Source organism: Mus caroli, unplaced genomic scaffold (assembly GCF_978045245.1).
Source record: "Mus caroli unplaced genomic scaffold, Mus_caroli_1 scaffold_12, whole genome shotgun sequence".
Lineage (NCBI taxonomy): Eukaryota > Metazoa > Chordata > Mammalia > Rodentia > Muridae > Mus > Mus caroli.
In genome coordinates, this window is record NW_028227267.1 from 20,223,906 (window position 1) to 20,245,455 (window position 21,550).

Sequence of the window (21,550 nt, forward strand, 5' to 3'; positions counted from 1 at the left end):
AGCTGTCAGAAATGATCCTGCTGTTCATCAGGAGGGCAATGAGTAAGGATGGGCCCGGCCTAGACATCAGGGTCCCACACAGCCTCTGCTAAGGAGTAACCTTGGAGGTGAAGAAAATGTTTGGGACTAGGAAATTGTTTTTGGATACCACTAACTTGTTCACTACAAAGTTGGCTAAATTTATGTTATCAGAATTTGTTCTCAATGTTTTTACTTGAAAGGAATTTTCTCTCTTTTCAATTAACTTTTTATGTTAGCAAACAAAACGAGTTTCATAGTAGCATTTCCCCTTATATTCTTTCACACAATTCCACACATTGTGTTTTGTTTTGTTATTCACTGCGGTATGTTTTGCTCTACAACTTATGTTAGTTTTAATTGTGTACATGGTTGGAGGGAGTACATGCATGTGAGCGTCAAAGCCAGTGGAGCCCAGAAAAGGAAGCTGGGTCCTCTGGAGCTGGAGTTACAGGTGGATGTGAGCTGTGCAGTACGGATGTTAGGAATCAAGATCAGGTCCTCTGAAGTGAAGAGCTGCAGGTGGTGTTAGCCACTGAACCCCTGGCCAACCCCTCAGTTAAGCTTTGAAGGATGAGTTTTATAAACTACTATGAAAAAGGTATAGTTGCCTGAAAAGAGAAAACCTTGGGTTTTGTTTTGTTTTGTTTGTTTGTTTGTTTTGAGACAGGGTTTCTCTGTGTAGCCTTGGGATTAAAGATATGTACTACCACCGCCCGGCAGAAAACATTGTTTTTAGAAAAAAACAAAAACAAAAACTTAGGGGGGAAAAAAAATTTGGAAAGATGTTAAATACGACAATGATTGATGCCAAGAAATGCATTTTGGGAAAAAGAAGAGAATTTGTATCTTAAAAAAATTACATTAGCCAGGTGTGGTGATACACGCCTTTAATCCCAGCACTTGGGAGGCAGAGACAGGCGGATTTCTAAATTCGAGGCCAGCCTGGTCTACAAAGTGAGTTCCAGGACAGCCAGGGCTACACAGAGAAACCCTGTCTCAGAAAAAAAAATTACATAATTTTACAAAAATATAAACATTTCAAATTGGTATAAATGACTTTCCAGCTCTTGGGGGAAGTCCAGTGTTGCTCAGATTGAAAGTGTGACGAGATGGTGAGTGATCCCACCGAGTGAAAGTGGAAACTGTTGCTGTGTCTTGTGCCTTCTTTGTCTTGTGCATTTTCTTCTCTCTGTTCTAGGATTCCCATCTGCCCAGTCAGAACCACAGAGAGAGTGGGCCAGTGACTCACTGCCCTGTGTTAACCTTTCAGTCAGTCTGTGGTTAATTGATTCTGAGGGCAGGCAAGCTACGTCCATTTAGTCTCCTTGCTGTTTATTAGGGCGTGTTTCAGAGAGCCTAAGACTTGTGCAACACCATTAGTAACCCGGGCCAGCACTTTCTTGTTGTCCTGCCTGGAGCAGGTTCAGATTCATAAGCTCACCTGAAGCTCCTGCTAGCCCTGGCACTTGCAAGACTACAAAAAATTGCTTCCACAAAGCCCTGGAAACACCCCAAAGCCCCTTGGAAACTTCCTATAACATTTTCCATTTCCTCAGGGGGAAAAAAAATTCAAAAAGTAAGCCAGAAGTCAGCCATAGCATGCATGTGAGAGAATAAAGAGAAACCAACAGCATTTTAAAATGTCGGCTTGCATGTGGCTTGCATAATTATGAAGCGATCATACACAGATTTTAATGCTGGTGAATTTTGCATGAAAGAGATTTTTAGAAGCTAAACCATCTCACAGTTTTCTTAAAGGTTAGACAGTTCTTTCAACAGGTAATTCTAATTTATTTAACGGTGATTTTAACAGTGGAGTCATCTCTTCAGTCCCACCCCCAACTCTAATTTTTAAATAAATTAAAAACTTCCCTAGTGGGGAGGGTATGGGGGGCTTTAGGGGTAGCATTTGAAATGTAAATGAAGAAAATACCTAATAAAATAAATGTTTAAAAAAAAAAAAAACTTCCCTAATGAGTTGTAAGTACTGAATTTCATAGTTGGAGCTCAAATAACTGAGATCTACCCTATATAACCTTAGTGATACAGGCTCACATGTCACATTCAAAATCATTTAAATCAAGTTAAATAAATAGAGAAAGATGTAGCCACTGTCCTGTCAGAGGTTTGTTCCAATGGCAAAATAGGAAAGAGGACGGACATTGGTGAGGCCTTTCTAAAAAGGAGCTAAGTCCGGCAGTGGTGGTGCACGCCTTTAATCCCAGCACTTGAGAGGCAGAGAAAGGCGGATTTCTGAGTTCGAGGCCAGCCTGGTCTACAGAGTGAGTTCCAGGACAGCCAAAGCTATATAGAAAAAAACCTGTCTCGAAAAACAAAAAACAAACAAACAAACAAACAAAAAGAACTAGCACTGGGTTGTATTCTGAAGACAGGTGAGGAGTTGGTTGGAAATGGGAGAGACACCCGTGAGAAAGAGACTTGCTTAGAGAAGCACTGAGGGTTAGCACAAGAACAAAAATGAATCGTTTAATTAATTAGTAAGAAACCACTCTAGAGAGAGGCATAGTGATGGGGGAGTGGCAGAAGATACTTCTAAAACTGTGGTCAGATCCTTTGCCAAGCTGAGTGGAGGGTCACATGAAGGGCCCAGGGGCAGTGCCACAGGAACGGAACATTTGTTTGGGGAGGGGTGGATATTACTCGTTTTTTAGCTAGATAAGGTAGCACACACCTGGCAGCACCATAAGATCATTTATTAAAGAGTGTGTATGTGTGTGTTGTGTAGGGGCCGGGGGTACAGGGATGTTACTGGTTTTTAGCTGGATATAGTAGCACACACCTATAATTCAGTTCTTTGGAGGCTGGGGTAGGAGGATGCTGAGATTGAGATCAGCCTGGGCTACACAGTGAGTTCCAGATCATCTTATGCTCTGTAACCAAAGAACCTGTCTTCTTAAAAAAGATTTGTTTTAATATTTTAAAGTATGTATGTGTGTGTGTGTGTGTGTGTGTGTGTGTATGTATGTATTGTGTATGCATACATGTATATGTATGTGCAGATACCATAAGAGGTCAGAAACCAGGGACATCAGCCCTCCCTGGAGATGGAATTATAGTTGTGAATGCTGGAATCTAAACTTTGGTCCTCTGAAAGGCATCTTAACAGCTTGGCTATCTCTCCATTCCCATGAGAACTTATCTTTTTAGAAAAAAAAAACAAAGGTATCTTTATGAATGTTGTAATACTCTTTGCTTTGTCCGTCTCTGGGGACCGTGTTGAAATCTTGCAGGGTAAAGACTCAAGATGACGCATTACCTTCCCTTCGATGCTTTGTGGTTGTCATGAGAAAGCTCCGTGGTCGTATATTTCACTCACAAGGCTGGACTTTGGGCAATCAGATCTCTGTTGGTTTTTTGTTTTTTGTTATTTGTTTTTTCGAGACAGAGTTACTCTGTGTGGCCCTGGTTGTCCTGGAACTCACTCTGTAGACCAGGCTGGCCTCGAACTCAGAAATCCGCCTGTCTCTGCCTCCCAAGTGCTGGGATTAAAGGCATGCACTACCACACCAGGCTGCAATCAGATCTCTGAACACAGCTGGGGCCTCTTTGCAAAAGAACAAAACATGTCAGGGGTGGGCATCATCTGGTCTCAGTAGGCATTTTGGTGAAACATTTTGAGTTGATAGAACTCCAGCTACTGGAGACAGAAGACTATATTGGCCCATGGCTTCAGGCATGGTGAGATCTAGGAGCTCAAATGGTTTGGTTTGGTTTGGTAAAGCTTCCTCCCTCAGTCAGTAATTCTCTCCAGCCTTTATCTTGTGTGCCCCTTTCTTCTCACCTGTGGTAAATAGATTTGTTCTGTGTGACCAGGGAGAATGGCCGCAAGAAGCTTCTCTGTCATCTCTGAACTCACAGGACCAGAGGAGTACTCCTGCTCTTTCTCATTCCTGAATGGGGATGGTGGCACTCTCCATTTGATTGGACCTGGAGAAGCCAACCCAGACTATATAAAGGGCACCCGGATAGTGGGGTCCTGTTGTAGGAGATAGTGGGTTTTTGTGTATGGCTATCCATCACTGTTTTCCGTTGTGCTTTTGAAGAATAAACATCAAAGCCACTGGGTGTGTGTTGGAGAGCTGCCTTTTGTGTGAGCCTGGCCTGCCATGGTCTTGTTCTATAGTTCACTCAGTGTCCAGGTCACACAGAGAGATGTGTGAAAAGGCCCTCAGTGCATGGGCGGCAGAGGGTTCCCACTCCTTAAAAGCTTTGGCCATGCCCTTTCTTTCTTACAGATGATTTGTGTCTGTCAGCAACAGGAAGTTGCTCAAAACAGATCCACCCAGTCCTGCTGCTGACCCTATGGTGGTTTCTTTTTGTCGTTGTGTAGCGGTCCATCAGCTTCCGCAGCGAGAGCCGCCCCGACATCCTTGCCCCCCGAGCTTGGTCCAGAAATGCCACCTCCTCAAGCACAAAGCGGAGAGACAGCAAACTGTGGAGTGAGACCTTCGATGTGTGTGTCAATCAGGTGCTCACGGCCAAGGAGATCAAGAGACAGGAGGTAAGCTTGGGACCCCTGGAGCTGCCTGTGTGTCTGCAGGTTCCCTGCAGGCAAGAATCAGTTTATCAGCGCTCAGAGCCAGGTCACGTGGGAAGGGATACAGCTGCGTGGGCATGGCCCCGCTGTAAAAAACCAAGCGATGTTGCAATATTGAAGCCAAGTGTCCAGTTAGGATTCATCCGCTCACAAAGACAATCATCTTCATTTTATTTATATCTCTTACTTTTTATTATTATTATTTTTGTTTGTTTGGTTTGGTTTTTGTTGGTGGTGGTTTGTTTTTGTTTGTTTTTGAGACAAACTCTCTCTGTAGTTCTGGCTGTCTGGAAACTCACTATATAAACCAAGTTAGCATCAAACCCAGAGGTCTGCCTGCCTGCCTGCCTCTGCCTCTCAAGAGTGGGGATTAAAGGCATGGACCACTGTGCATGGCTACAATCATCTTATTTATATTTTGTGTAACTTTTAGGAAGTTTTAAAAAATATTTGGTATAGCTTTATAAAGGAAAACTTCTTTCTTGTGGAGGACAGTTAATTTGCCCATAAGTTTTCTATAACCCCATCTCTAAGTGGCTGTGATGGCACCCCCTTCTCTAGAGGGTTTGTCAGTACAGCTCTGCTCGCTTCTTCATACATGGTGCTGCAAAACTCGCAGAGAACCCTTTGCTTTTTCCTCCTGTGTGCTAGGATTATTGGTATTCACTAGTATACTGGTTCTCTCTCTCTGTCTCTCTGTCTCTCTCTCTCTCTTTCTCGATGAAACTACCTGAGGACCCTGGCAAAAGGGGTACTAGGAGCTATTGAAATACTCAAAGTACAATATGGCTGTAGAGATTGAGATGGTGTGTGTGTGCACGTGCGTGCATGTGTGCTTGGGTAACTTAGTAGATGAAGCAAGGCACAAAACAGTGCTACCACATATCTAAAATGATTGTGTGTATGTATGTATGTATGTATGTATGTATGTATGTGTATCACACACACACATTATATATATGAATGAATTTGTGTGTATGCATGAAAATATTTCTGGAAGGATGCCCAAAGAATTGGCAACAGTGTTTCTTCCTGAAGTTACTGAAAGAAGGACCTGAGAGTGAAGGTTCTTTCCAGGGTGTCCATCCTGTGTTGGGTACCATATAAATGTATTGCCTATCAAACAGTGACTACAGCCTTTAAAGCAATGCAGGCACCCTCCAAAGCCCCATGTGGAAACATGACAACATCTTATGTGATATTAGGACTGTGTGTTTGATCTTCACCTGTGGAGCATGCACAGTCTCATATCCTCAAGCAGAAGGGACTACGCTGCATGATGACTGTCAGTGATGGAAGCTTCAGGCTGGCTGGGTAGCCTCTAGTAAAACCCAGGGGGGATAACAGCAGTCAGACTTCTGCACTGTCCTAGTTTTTGGTTTGTTTTTTGTCAACTTGGCACAGTTAGCTTATCTGGGAAATGGGAAAAAATGCCTCCATCGGATTAGCAACAGGCAAGTCTATGGCGTGTTGTCTTGATGAGTGATTGGTCTGGGAGGGCCCAGCCCACCGTGAGCAGTACCAGCCTTGCACAGGTGGTTCTCTGTAGTAGTAGAAAACAGGTTGACAGGCCAGTAAGTAGCATTCTCCTATGACAGTGGTTCTTAGCCTTCCCAATGCTGCGACCCTTTAACCCAGTTCCTCATGTTGTGGTGACCCTCAACCATAACTTATTTTCATTGTTCCGTCATAACTGTAAGTTTGCTAATGTTATGAATCCTAATGTTGATATCTGACACGTGATCCCAAAGGGGTTGCAGCCCACAGGTTGAGAACTGCTGCTCTATGACCTCTCTTCTAGTTCCTGCCTCTGGGTTTCTGCCTTGAATTGAGCCCTGAGTTCTCTCGGTGGTGGACTATGATCCAAGAGTTGGAAGAGGAAATCAACCCTTTCCTCCCCAGGTTGCCTTTGTTTATCCCAGCAACAGAAACCAAACTAAGATATGACTCTCCCTGCTAACCCCTGGGGAAGGAGAGAGGCTGATGGTTACTGGTGATAAGCAAGGACCAGTGATTTCATCTGTCATGCTGTCCGTGTTTCCATAGAAACCCAGAAGGTCAAAGTTTTCAGAGCTGAATAACTAAACATATGATGTTCTGGGTGCAGTAGGTCTAGCGAGGGTGTGGAATGTGTAAGTTGCACCCATAACTTCCCCTGCCCCTAATTTACCTGATGCTTTTATCCTTTATGATGTCCTATAAACCAGTGAATGTGAATGTTGCCTTAGGTTCTGTGAGCAGCTGTGACAAATAAGCCTGAGGAGGGATCATGGGAACTCTTGACTTCCCAACTGTTGATAAGAGTCATGGGTCAAACTATTTGAAGTCTTGATTAGCTTAGGGTGAGGAGTCTTGGGACAGAGCCCTCATGTGGGGGACATGATGCTGTTTCCAGGTAGGTAGCATTAGAATTGATGGCCAAGCAGCGATGGTGGTGGTGGTGGTGGTGGTGGTGGTGGTGGTGGTGTGCCTGTTATCCCAGCACTGGGGAGGCAGAGGCAGGTAGATCTCTGAGTTCGAGGCCAGCCTGGTCTACAGAGTGAGTTCCAAGACAGCCAGGGCTACCCAGAGAAACCTTATCTCAAAAAACAAAACCAAAAATAATTGAGTTAGAAGATACTTACTTAGTGTCTGCTGCAGAATTCATTGTTTGTAGTACAGAGGAAAGTCCTCATGGCGGGTGGTAGAAGTGACCTGTGTTGTGAAAATGGAGAAGGAAAAACAGAATTGTGGGGTGGAGAGAGGAGAGTGAGATGACGCGAGTAAAGAAGACAAGGAAGAGAAGGAAGGAGAAATTGAGTTTGTTATTTCTATATTCTCAAAGTTAACAAGATGCTATTGTGGGTGATTTAAAATTCCCTTATGTTTTCCTGTATTTTTTTAAAATGTTGATAGCACATATATAACACATACAGTCTGACAGTGTAGAAAAAGAGAAGACAGATGAGAAAACATTAAGTCAGGGTGAACAATGGTAAGCCACAGCCAGGATTTGAACCTGGCTCTTCTCTTACCTCAAAGCCGAAGTTTTTTTCACTGTGGAATCCCATGGCTCTCCTCCCTTGGTGGAGAGGCCAGGGTCAGTATAGTTGATGAGTTCCCATAAAGCTGAGGCAAGTCCATATAAGATGCCAGTGTTGGAGACAGCCAGCTGATAGGTACACAGGACGTCTGTGCAGCTTCTCACGTGACAGTGATTATTTCAGTAAGCCATGACATGAGGCTTTGCTAGGCCTTGGGGAAGGTTGTCCCTGCAGCCCAGTATCTTGCCCCACCTGCTCTGTTCCATTCCGTGGCCCTCTGGTCCCTCAGCCTCAGGGTGGCAGGCATCTGTTGACTCCTCCTCTCCAGCTGGAAACAGTACAGTTGCTCCTGGATCATCATCAGAGACTTGTAGTCCTTTAATACCATAATGTTTGCCCAGTGTTTAGATTCCCAGATGAGAGAGGGTGTTCTGCACATCATAGCTCTTTAAATTATGGTGGCCTAATGGAGCCACATTAGAACTGGTCCATTTACACACTCACAAAGAGCCAACCCCTCTAATCTTATTGGGACTTGAGAGTGGATTGACCCCACCAGATTCTATTTACAGTAATAAACTGTTGCATTCCTTCTATAACCCCAGTCTTAACTAGATGATAGGAATATAGCTTTCTGCTGAGACTTGCCTTCTTTGGGTAAAAGAGAACAGCGTGTGATGGTCTGGTTAATAACACTGCCAGGTCCATTTGACACAGTTCCTTGTGTTGGATTTCATCAGAGTTCTGAAACATCGCCGGTGACTTTGTAGGTTAGAAATACACGATTCTCTCACAGACAAAGCTTTGCCTTGAAGCTTTTAGCTACAAGAACCTTGCTTCAGGCTAATTAACCTATGACTACTACTACTGCTACTTCTACTGTGTTACTGCTACAACGCTACTACTAAACCACTCCTTCCTTCCTTCCTTCCTTTCTTCTCTTCCTCCCCATCCTTCTCCCTCTCCTTCTTCCTCCTGATCCTCACCACTCAACAAATAAGTCCCCTCCAAGCCCCTAGCCCCATTTCCATATGAAAGAGGAGAATCTTAATCTGCAGGGTATTAAACTCAGGTGTTTGCACATACTCAGCATATACTTCCCTGAGTATTACCCCAGACTCATCTAACTTAAGGGTATTTGGAGCTTTTGAGTGTTGGTACTGTTTGAATTTGATCTCATAAATGAAAGAACTAAGCCAGTCTCTTTTTTTTTTCCCCTGCAGGCGATCTTTGAACTTTCTCAAGGTGAAGAAGACTTGATAGAGGACTTGAAATTAGCAAAAAAGGTAAGCTAAGACACAATAGCCGTTTGAGTCACCCCATGTTTATCTCTGCCCTGTGAGTCATTTCAGAGTCCTGAGAGGATGCTTTTGAGTAGCCTCTTTATGACTAACTCAAGTCACCAAAAAAATGAAAAGACCACAAACCCAGCAGCAAAGGAAATGGCTCAAAACGAGAAGGCAACTCTCTACACTGGGCACCTGCCGGATGCCTCTGCATGTCTTAAATCTGAAAGTGCTCATGGAGGCCTGACTTTGTGTGCATTTCATTGTCCTAGAAGTCTCTCGTGAGCTGCTCAGGAGGCTGAGGAGGAGGGCCTAGAGTATGAGACCAGCCTGGGCAATTGCCTGTCTTTCAAAACATGTTAAACAAAGAGTGTCGCAGAGTCTCTTTGTTCACCATCACTTAGAGAAATGGGTCTCTAAATCAGGATAAAGACATTTGAGTCGTGGAAATGGGGAAAGCCAAGGGTTTGTATTGTATAGGTTAGGGTCTTTCATATGGAAATGGAGTTAGGGGCTTGGGGGGCTTATTTATTGAGTAGCGAGGATCAGATTTAGATGAAAATATGTTAATCAGCAGCTATGGGAGGAGGACAGAACCCCTTGCCTTCTGTCATGTACATTCTTGACGACAAATCTCTCCATTCCAGTGACCTTCCTACTTTAAAAGCTCAATTCAAGCTGCTCCAGCCTTTTTGTTATGTTTTTGAGGGAATCATGACATTGGAAGAATGCTTCTTACCTTAGGGTCCTCCGTTCATCATTTTGCTAGTAGGCAGCTCTTCCTCCTATACTCAATTAGCTTTATACAATTCCCTGAAGGAAAGAGTTGGCATCCCTGTCTTATTTGGTATATGTCTATGTGTAGTCTACATGTATGTATGTGTGTGTGTGTGTTCATGTGTGTATGGTCACATCTATGCTTGTGGGTGCCAGAGGCTAACGTCATGAGTCTTCACCATATTTACTGAGATAGGTTCTCTTGACTGAACCCAAAGCTCATCAATATGGCTACTAGTTTGCTTAGCTAGCCTGTGTGCTACAACTCTCTTACCTGCTCACCTTCCAAGTGCTGGGATTGTAGAAGGGCCACCATAGCCACCCATCTTTGATGTGCATTCTAGAGACCTGAGCCAACCAGGATGGGCAAATGTTTTTCTGTCTGCTTAACACCAATAGTGAAGGATCTAACCGCTTTTCTTTTCTTTGAAAAATGTACATATTTGAAAAGGCCCGCTGTTAGCTAATTTTAAATAAAATGGGGGGGGGGGGTTAAAGTATACAATCATGTTTCCTTTTGGAACTTTGTAACAATCAAAACTGCTCTCCAAGCACGATTTTTGTTCCTTCCTAGATATATTCTACACTTTAGGATATACTAAAGTGTAGAAGGGGGGTGGGGGTGGGGTGGGCAACAAACTACCTTGGCTTATCAGTAGTCACAAAAGGCTGAAGGCAGAACTCAATTCTTTATTCTTCCAGCCACACCTGTCTGCTGTTTGCATGGCATTGTGGGAGAACTTATAGGAAGCCAGTCTTTTGATTATTTTTTTTAATACATTTGCACAACAACTAGGTTCCTCTGCATTTCAATATTTCTGTCCATCTCTTGCCCATCTTTCCCAGGCCTACCATGATCCCATGCTGAAACTCTCGATAATGACGGAACAGGAACTGAATCAGATTTTTGGAACACTGGACTCTTTAATTCCTCTCCATGAAGGTAGGGTTTTGGTCCCCGATGAGTCATGACTTGTCGTTTTCTGATAGCAAATCTGTGACTATGTAATAATCATGGGAGGAGCCCAGAACCTTCTGCCACCTCTGCTCATCTTTGAGTGCCTAACAAAATAAGCATTTCATTTATTTCTTGCCAGAGCTCCTTAGTCAGCTTCGAGATGTTCGGAAACCTGATGGCTCGACTGAGCATGTTGGTCCCATCCTCGTGGGCTGGGTAAGAAATGTTCTTTGGTCTTGTTTGAAGATTGATTTCACTTTACCTCGATTTTTTCTTTGTTGGCAAAGACTTGATTGGTTATTATATCAGATAAAAAGTTAAACTCTTAACATATTGAGGGTTTATGTCTTCAAAGCATGGAAACAAGTTTTTCCTGTTACAGGTTTATTTCATTGAAAGACAAAATGGCCTTTTTCCAACAAAACAAAGGAAAAGAGCACACAAAACTATTCTTAGTTTCACATAAAATAAAATGACACTGGATTATATTGGATCTAGGCCAATTAAAGTATTACCATTTCTACTCTAAGTTTAAAAATCAACATTTTAATTTTTTTTAGTGCATGCTATATAAGAACCTTATTTTGAGGCAAGTTCTTATTGAATTGCCCACACTGTCCCTGAACTCACTTTGTAGCCCAGTCAGGCCTTGAATTTGGGATGCCTCTGCTTCATCCTTCCAAGTAGCTGGGATTTATAGGCCTATGACATCAGGCCTGGCTTGACATTCTTATTCATGGATAAAAGTAGCTTTTCAACCTATTTAAGAAATCTTGACTGTGGTATAATTTATGATGGTATAGCTTTTGCTTTGAAGGTGCAAGGCCTTGGGTTTGATCCCAGGTACTAAGGGTGGGGATGGGATGGGATCCATGGTTTAAATGTCGTTTTATACATGCATGCCAATGAGTGCATGTTGCTTGTAGTTAGGACATACATTCCTGGTCCTAAGTGACTGCTGGTTATACATCTGGCATAACCAATCCCTTTCTTAAGGAACTAAGATGTGACCTTAGGTTAGGGCTCATAAGATAACATTCAGGCTCTTTCTGAATCTGTGTTCAGTTGAGTGGGTAATGTTGTTCCTTTGTGTCTTTTGCTTAGACAAAGCATATGCTATTTTGTCACCATCCCAACCACTCCTATTGTATCTCGTCTTTTCCCTTCAGTGAGTAAGGGATGCTCCATCCCAATTGTGTAGGGTTAGTGGTGTCCTGCATCTGTTCTGCCACAGGGCTAGGCTGCTCAGGGAGGCAGGAAACAGGAGTTTGACAGCGCTTACCCCACACTGTTGTTGGGTGGGTGTTGGGCTCCACTCCAGGGTTTGGTGAGCACAGTCTGAGACTCAGGACAGCCAGAGCTGGCCCAGGGGTCCCCGGGCCTGCAAGGCGGCCTGAGGCCCTCTGGTTCTCAGGCTCTCAGACACCCAGACACCTCTGGGAGCCATGGAAGAGCAGAGAAAGGAATGGTGACCTGCAGGCAGAATCTAGCCTGGGGCCGAGCTTGGGCTTGGCTTGGTTGTGGCTGTGCCTGGGAGCTCGCAGAGTGGCCTCTTCAGGAGATTAGATGGCGGCTCTGTAGGCAAAGGCCTCCAGGGTTCCCCATGGCAGATCCCAATGAAAAGAGGCAGTCCATGGCTTTAAGGCATTTATTGTCATGGCAGAAAGTGGATGAGTAAAACTGTACCCCCTTTCTCAGGGCAGGCCTGAGGTTAAATACCTTTTGCAGGGAGAAGTGTCTGGGAAGGAGAGTTTATTGGCTAAGCCTCTAAGTACCTTATTAAAATGGAGATCTGTCTTGAGGCTATGTGACCTGTGGAGGGGTTTGGGGCTTTGCCCTTATGTGACTGATGGTCACAAATCTGTGGAGGCCTGCAGCCTTGTGCCAGGAGCCTGATTCTCTGGGAACAGGCAAAATATCTACCATCCCTTTAGGGTTACCAGTGTTTCTAGCCTTAGTCAACCAGGAATCAGGCTGCCTTTCACAGCCCTACACAATTCTAGATATTTTTGTTATGAAGCAGGTAATGAAAACACACAACTTTAATGACTTCTTCTAGGCAGAATTCGGTCTTTCCATCCCTCTGATGGGGCTAGTATTCCAGGACAATAGGCAGGGAGTGTACTGATAGAGAGGGGTTTTAGGTATTAGTAATATATTGGTATTCTCTTTCCAGGTAAACTTGTTCCTCACCTTCCTAAAACCTTCTGGTTCTCACTGACATTACATGGATGTGCCCAAAATTCTTAACATTGGTGTCTGACCTGATGCCTCTCAGTTACTGCCAAGATCTGGAACCTTCGAAGGGTTCCATGACTTGGCTTTAGTTCAGAAGTCAATTTTAGTACCAAGGCGGAAATATCTCAAGAATATCTGCGGGACAAGTAATGTTCTCAGCTGAATAATTTAGATGAAACAGGCTTCAATATTTCAGGAGAGATCATTCATCACGAATTTTTGACTTTGCGTTCTAAGTCATGGTATTGTTTTAAACTTCTTCAACCCACAAAGACCTTCCTCTAAAGAGAGTGGGTCGACTGGAGTCAGAAGTGGTTCAATGTGTTTTTAAACTTCCTCAGACTGTGGACTTCCTTCAGAGTTAGCAGGGCTCCTGCTCTGTTTTTTTATGACACAGTAATGTAGAATGGTGGTGCCCCTTTAAGCATTGTGTGCAGATGGTGGAGTGTTTCAGCCTCAAGCTTGAAGATTTAGCCTTACTCACTTTTTTCCTGAAATATACTTTTGTCTCTAGTGTTATGGGGTTAGTTTGGTCTGGGAAAGGCTTTAGCAGTTATATCCTGTACATACCCAGAGGAAGTGTGACCATGCCAGTCAGTTGCTGTCTGGACCCTCCAGGCCTAAAATGGGGACTGGAAGCTTGAAGAGCATCCTGAAAGGAAACAAGTGGCCCATTGTTAACAGATCTCATGAGAAATGGCCCTTACTTTTGACCAAAGTGCAGCTAATAAGTGTTTTTCCTCTTTTAACTCTAGGTGTGTGGGTATGAGTGATTCACCCATGGGTGAATCTGTTTGAGTTCTACCCTTTTTAACAGAACACAATAAACAGCTTACTGGACACTGAATGAGAAAAGTCAGAGTCCATTCAATCCATGGGAAATTGAGTTATTTTCCTGCAAAGAAAAAAACAAAACTTTTGAATGAGTGAACTGCCCCCTAGGACAGTATCAGCTGGGCCTTTGCCTGAGACCATAACTAGTTAGAATCCATAACTTGTGCTTTGAAGACTTAAAATGGAGGGCTTGGTTTTCTTGCGGGAGCTGTCCTGGCTACAGATGCCAGGAGTTCCCTTCAAGCAGGTCAGCCTGTTTGAGCAAGCATCCCATGTCGCAAAGAAAAACGTCCCAAGTGACTGGTCTCAGGAATAAAATAATTTGTAAGCTCTCCAAGGCAGAAACTGGGTGCTCCTGTCAACTTAGGTTCTGGTTCCTTTTTAATTCTAACAAGAGAGAGACAGGGTACATGAAAGTAAAAATCCAGATTCATTCATGATTTTTTTTTATGATAGACTTTCTAAAAAAAAATAAGAAAAACAGAAAAAAAAGTGTTATCCATATATACATATACATGTATACATATATAGGTTTATATACACACATATATTTCATATATTTTCCATATATATGTGTGTATATACACATATGGGTCTTTTAAATTTTTTTATTCTTTGACAGTTTCATACATACACTGAATTTTAGGGTTTTGCCTTGTGCTCCTCACCCTGACCCACCCCACTCTCCCACTGACACCTTTCCACTTCCCAGTAAGCCTTTTCTTCCTCCTCTTCTTTTCTTATTACCCACTGAATTTAATTATGGTTGTTTGCACAAGAGTGAGTGAGAGATTATTTACGAGAGCATGAGCAAGTCACCAGTGGCTTCTACCACTGAAGAAAGTGACATCCCTCCCCAGCAACTCCTAACTGCCCAAAGGGCCTCAGGGAGGAGTGGAGCCTCGTGGCCCCACCCCCATCCACAAGGAAGTGTTGATGGGCACAGTCTTGTGCAGGTCTTGTACAGATGGCCAACTCTGCAGTTGCCAACATGTTCAACTGTAACCCAAAACCTGTTCTGGTTAGCTCCTCCCCTTAAGGGCTAGATGACTTAACCTCTCTCTAAACAGATGATCAAGAACTTATTGGGGGAGCCTTTGGCTTCATGGGCACCAGCACTCATGTGAACTTAGTCCCCCTCCCCCATGTGCATAATTAAGACAATAAATCTTTTTTTTAAAAGGATGTATATGGGAGAGCTTAGTGGGGGTGGGGAGATTAAGCATTAGGGGTCATTTATACTAAGCTCAAGATCAGGGAGGGGTACCCTGTTTCCAGAGATCCCAGTCTATTTCACCTACTCAAGGGTCAACTAACATCAAATAAGGAAAAGAAAGGATGGAAGAGTCAGATGATGGGGTAACCGGCAGCAAAATGACATCTTCTGACCATGGCACATCTGTTTGCTTTAATTCCAGATTAGACGCTCCAGAGTGAGACCTTATCTTTTTTTTTTTTAAAGGTTTATTTATTATATATAAGTACACTGTAGCTGTTTTCAGACACACTAGAAGAGGGCATCCTTTCTCATTACAGATGGTTGTGAGCCACCATGTGGTGGCTGGGATTTGAACTCAGGACCTTCAGAAGAGCAGTGAGTGCTCTTAACCACTGAGCCATCTCTCCAGCCCCGTGAGACCTTATCTTAAACTTTTAACAATGTAGCAACAAAACACAAAGCAAACAAGAAAACCATAGATTGTAATAATAGCTAGTACTTAATGCTTCTCACCCAGAGGGCAAACTGTGGACTGTGTATTTTATACACTTTGTCTCATTAAGGGGGAAAAGGCCTTTATTACGGCATCTTTTAAGTGGAGAAACTGTGGTACAGAACTGTCACCCACAAACACCTAAGTTTGTTTTTGAACCTGATGCTAGATTCCCAGAGTCTGTTTTGTTTTGTTTTGTTTTTTAAACCCCTGAGCTTTGACCTCCTTTTTAAAGAGCTTACATACATATTTGGGCATTTGTCTACATCCTGAGTCATGCCCAGGAAATGAGCACCCTGTCAGGTGTGAACAAAGGAGTGGAGCTTAACTTGGTTGCCACGGTAGCTAGCAGCAAGATCAGAGAAAGTAATGGTCCGTTGGGCGGGGTGGCCAGAGTTCCTCGGTAGTTCATAAACACGGGTCATTTCCAGGTCTTTAAAGAGGCGAGGAAGTAGAAATGAAATTAAGAGGGCCTGAGGTGGTTTTGAACTGATTCTGGAGATCTAAATTGTAAGCATCACGGGGTGGGGGGTGGGGACAGGGTACCAATTATCATTACTTCAAAATATAAGCTTGAATGGAGGATTTCTGCAGCTGCTTTAACACAAACCGAAAGGTTGTTTTGTGTGTGTGTTTGTTCCCTCAAGTGGAAGGAAGGAAGATACTTCCAAGAAGCAAAGTCAGTAATGACTCTTTTAAATACTGCTTCTCTGGAGACTTTTTCTACCCTGTGATAAGGAAATAATTTTTTAAAGGGTTTTTTTTACATTTATTTATTTATTTATAAAGATTTATTTATTTATTTATTTATTTATTTATTACATGTAAGTACACTGTAGCTGTCTTCAGACACTCCAGAAGAGGGAGTCAGATCTCATTACGGGTGGTTGTGAGCCACCATGTGGTTGCTGGGATTTGAACTTCGAACCTTCGGAAGAGCAGTCGGGTGCTCTTATCCACTGAGCCATCTCACCAGCCCCCGGAAATAATTTCAATAAGAAGCATAAAAACAGTGGCAGAATATTTCACACCTTCAAATGCTGCCGCCCACCACTCGTGTGTCTGTTGACTTTGTTCCTCTGGGGTTTTGTTGTTGTTTTGATATGCATTTGTGTGTGTTGTGGTGTGTGTGTGTTGTGTTGTGTGGTTGTGCATGCATGTGGGTATTCAAGAGGACACCTTGGAGGAGCTCTTCTCTTGCATGTGGAACTCAGGTTAGCTCATGAGAGTTTGTTCCTTCTCATTGTCTAGGTCCAAGGGATCAAACTTGGGCTTGGCAGTAAGTGCCTATTTTATGCCCCCTTTTTTGTTTGTCTTTTGAGACAGGATCCGATTGTGTAGCCAGGCTGGTCTTGAACTCTCGTCAGTTCCTGCCTCAGCTTCCTGGGTGCTAAGATTATAGGCGCGAGCCACCGTGCTCAGCATTTTGTTTGCTTTGTGTGTTTATTTATTTATTTAATCAACTTATTTATTGTGGTTTTGATTCTGATATTCTCTTTGGGAGCATTGATCCCACACAGCTAACCATTCTCTGCTCCTATTATCCATAAACCTATATTTGTTCATTCAGAATACAGATTTTATTGTTTAATGGTACAATGTAAAATCCCGAGGATGAAAAAACAAAGGAGACCTTTGTCACTGTCTCCCAATGAATGCTACAGAGAGAGTGTTGTGGGGAGCACGGGGTCTTCACTGGCTTCCACTGGCTGCACATTACTGCTGTGGGTGTGCAGCCGAGCCCCGGGCTGCACGTTACTGCCATGGGCAGCTTTGCACCAGCATGTCAGGGAAGGCACCGTTAAGAGGGAGGAGTAGGGGGGGATGAGAAGTTCTTTGCCCGAGTCTCTGATGTGGTATTTACACAATGTGACTGATGGGCATGTCAGGGAAATTATCATTTTACTGGAATGAAGGCAGTGCAGTTAGAGCATTCCAGTCTTTAAGCTGAAACTATTCTTGCAATGCAGGGCATGGTGGTGCATGCCTTTAATCCCAGCACTCGGGAGGCAGAGGCAGGCGGATTTCTGAGTTCGAGGCCAGCCTGGTCTACAAAGTGAGTTCCAGGACAGCCAGGGCTATACAGAGAAACCCTGTCTCGAAAAACCAAACAAACAAAAACAAACAAACAAAAAAAGAAACTATTCTTGTGTGATCGTGTGATGTGATCCAGAAGGCAGGGCCAAAAACCGTTCCCGGCCTGTCAGAGCTCACTTAGAAGATTTTTAATAAACAATTCCTACAACTATTTTCTTTAAATCATACTATTGCATGGTTGGGCCACCTGGAATCATTGGATCTTAAACAAGTGTGGAAAAGCCTGTGCTGAGCCACACGAGGCCTAGGCTGTGAGTTTGACCCTTGCTTTCTGTGTATGCCACCAAGTCTTATAGATAAGTCTCTTTAAGAGAAACTTGAAATAAATCTTGCTTCAAAATAAAAGGAGGTGGGCTGGGGAGGTGGCTCAGCCATTAAGTGTACTTGTTACTCTTCCAGAGGACCACAGCTCAGTCTCCAGAAGCCCCATAGGATGGCACACAAGTGCATGGAACTATCCTGTTCTGGGGGTTCTGACACCCTCTTCTGGCATCCATGGGTACCTGCACACATATGATCCACAGAGAGACAAGCAAAGCCATGCACATACATACACGAAAACAAACAAACAAAAATTAAATCAAAATTTAAAAATTAAAAGGGATCTGAAGAGATGGGTTAGTAGGCAAAGTGCTTGTGTGTCAGTTTGAGGATATGGGCTTGAATTCCCAGAATCTGTGTAAAGCCAGGCACCGTCTCAGGTGTCCATAATCCCAGTGCTTCCACAGTGAGAGAAGGGACAGAGGTTAGGATCCCAGAAGCTTGCAGAGCAGTGAGCCTGGAGTATTCAGATCAGCAGCAATCAACAAAGAGGCCCTGTCTAAGATGAGAGCTAATACCTAGGGCTGCCCTCTGGTTTCCACAAGAGTTCTGTACATATATATCCCTCCCCCATCATGGTCTCATCGTCATCATCATCATCATCATCATCATCTATACATGGAGACACATAGAGCTCACACAAAATTTAAAAACAAGGTGCATGGCACCCAAGGAATGACAGCCAAAGTTGTCTCTTGTCCTCCAAACACACATGAACACCAAAAAGTGCACATAACATGAAATAAATGGGCAGCTTCTCTGCCTTACTGAGGACCTGGAAAGGGTTAGGAAAATTCAGAGACTGGCATGTAGCTCAGAGGTAGAATATCAAACATGCACAAGACCTTGGGTTCAGTCCCCAACACTAATGTGAGCATGTGTGCAGGTACGCGCGCGCGCGCACACACACACACACACACTGGTCTGTATGCATCTGCAGTACTGATTCTTTTGTTTCCAGTTTAAATTGCCAGAAAAAGCTAGCAAGTTGTGATAGGGATCTCTAAAAGGTGAATGTACGACTAATAAGAGGACCTTTTTGTGTCTTGCCTGTCATTTTGAAGCTCCTTCTAGTTATTTTCTTCCACCTTTACAGATAGAAGGTCTGGAGACCAGTTTGATGTCTATTCATGCCTGAGTGATGCCAACTTGGCCCTTAAAACAATGACATTGACACCCTGCCTTCTCTGTATGTTTCCTTCCCAGCTGCCCTGTCTCAGCTCCTACGACAGCTACTGCAGCAATCAAGTCGCCGCCAAAGCCCTGCTGGACCACAAAAAGCAGGACCACAGAGTGCAGGACTTCCTCCAGCGCTGTTTAGAATCACCCTTCAGTCGCAAACTCGATCTCTGGAATTTCCTTGATATTCCCCGGAGCCGGCTAGTGAAGTATCCTCTGCTCCTTCGAGAAATCCTGAGGCATACACCAAATGATAACCCAGACCAGCAGCACCTGGAAGAAGCTGTGAGTCTGTCTGTCTGTCTTTCTGTCTGTTTCTTTCCCTCTTCCTGTGTCAATCTCCGGAATGCTAGGGTCGGGTCAGTAGGTTCCTTGTACATGGGGCCCAGCAGTCTTGGGTTTCAGACCTGCTATGTCACAGATTCCTAACATATAAAACAAGCATTTATATAAAGTAACTTAAGGTCCATTTGGTTGTGTGTTTGTGTGCCTATTTGTTTGTTTGCCTATTTGTTTTTGTTTGTATATCTAACACAGGCCCAGGTTAGTATAAAACTAGTGATTTAGGCTGGCTTTAAACTCATGGCCATTCTCAACCCTCCAGCCCCAACCTCCCAAATGCTAGGATTATGGGTATGTGCCACCACACCCAGCTCAGGTTTGACGTTTTTCTTGACAATTTTCGTGCCATTCTAACCTGGTATTAGCATTGTTAACTGTGAGAACTAAGATCTTTGTGGAGATTTTATATGGAAAAAATTGTCTTTGGTAAGAAAATGGGAATTGGCTTCTAGTTAGCTGGAAGCTCATCGTGAAGGGACATCTGTTTAAGATGTAGCTCCCATCCTTACCCAAATGCAGTAGAGTGCGCGATCAAACTTCCTGCGTGCAACTATACCCTCTCCCAGCAAATGTTGCCTGAGCATGGGCTCTGTGAGGGCCAGTAACCTCAGCACTCCAGAGGCAGCCGAATCCCAAGTTTGAGGACATTCTGGGCTCCACGGCAAGTTAAAAACCAGCTTTTCATGGGACTACAGGATCAATATACAAGGCTTACCACCCCATCCCACCTGCCTTGACCTGGTTTTTACAACTTCACTCCTAGATATCCTTTCACTGGCTTCCCTTTCCCTTAGTCTCATGACCAGTGGTTCTCAACTTTCCTGATGCTGTGACTCTTGAATACAGTTCCTCATGCTGTGGTGACACACACCCCCAACCATAAGATTATTTTTGTTGCTACTTCATGACCGTAATTTTAGTACTGTTGTGAATTGTAATGTAAATATCTGATATTCAGGATATATGATATGTGACCCCTGTGAAAGGATCGTTTGACTCCCAGAGGGGTCAAGACCACCAGTTGAGAACCACTGCTCTAGACAATCTTGGTCCTCTATTCAGCAGAGAGTAATGTGTCCCAGATTGTAACATGCCACATCTTGTAAGTGATAGAGCTGGGATTTAAACCCTGAATCTAACTATTTAGAAAACTTTAATTACATTACATGGAAAATTTCTGGAGTTGACTTCAACCCAGGCCTGAAGAAGATTAGAATCCTGTCTCAAAGACAGAACAAAACCAAAAAAAAAAAAAAAAAAAAAAAAAAAAACCAACAACAGAAAGAAGGCTAGTAAGATGACCACATTAGCCTAATGACCTAAATTCAATTCTCAGAACATAGCTTTGGAAGAAGAGACTCAACTCCTGAAAGTTGGCCTCCACTTGGGTACCATGGCATGAGTGTGTGCGCGCACACATGCACACACACACACACATTTTAAAAGAAAAGATAGAAGGTGGTTGAAGGATGATGAGGACTTTAAGAGACCACCTCAAAAGGCTCATTTCTGATCTGGCATAATGATAGGAGCATTTATGTTGGTGATTTGGGGATCAGAAGTCTGAAGCTGCTGGATAATCACTTGCCTGTCATCTCACAGAGAAGAGCTTATTTGTTATTGATAGTAATAATAACAATAATAATCATTGATACTTACCAAGTACTCAGTAAATTGACTTTCTATAATTGCCTTCCGGGTTATCGTATCTCGCTTAGCACTGATTACAGCCTGTGAGATTGCTCCTGTAGCTGATGCTTGACAGTCTGGTTCACTGAAGTGGAAAGCTAGCCCTGTCTCTGCACCCCTTTACTGTGGAATTGCAGAGAGCTGTCCTGTTATGAACGAGCTTTGTGGCTAGGCCTTGAGGTTACAAAGCTGGTCCAGGTGCCTCCATGTAGGGAAGGGGAAGAATGAGCACAGACTCCCTCCTGATTCATGAAGCATGCAGTGTGTGCCAGGTCTGTCATACAGGGACCAGAGCCCCGTTCCCAACACAGAGAGGGATCACAGGCACCAGGGATGAGGCCTGTCTTACTTCTTCATGTCTGTTTTTATTACTGGGAAGAGTGTGATCTGGTTGCCTCCTCTCTTCATCCCATCTCTGTGAGTGTGTAGTCTGCAGGAATACACGTAGCAGGGAGCCCTGGCCACGCTAAATAATGACTTGTGTGGGTCCCATGAGCCTATGCTCAGATTTACTG

At 43.7% G+C, this 21,550-nt stretch overlaps 1 protein-coding gene across 10 annotated transcripts in view; it reads left to right on the plus strand.

The window, feature by feature from the left end:
- The window catches only part of Arhgef3 (Rho guanine nucleotide exchange factor 3), a 289,379-nt gene that overhangs the window by 259,682 nt on the left and 8,147 nt on the right, over positions 1-21,550 (plus strand). For all 10 annotated transcript variants that reach the window (XM_021181453.3, XM_029468792.2, XM_021181454.3 and 7 more), the window contains 5 exons: positions 4,373-4,543; positions 8,826-8,888; positions 10,512-10,608; positions 10,763-10,839; positions 19,032-19,289. In XM_021181453.3, the coding sequence (XP_021037112.1) occupies positions 4,373-4,543; positions 8,826-8,888; positions 10,512-10,608; positions 10,763-10,839; positions 19,032-19,289 (666 nt within the window). The remainder of the gene's footprint in view (positions 1-4,372; positions 4,544-8,825; positions 8,889-10,511; positions 10,609-10,762; positions 10,840-19,031; positions 19,290-21,550) is intronic.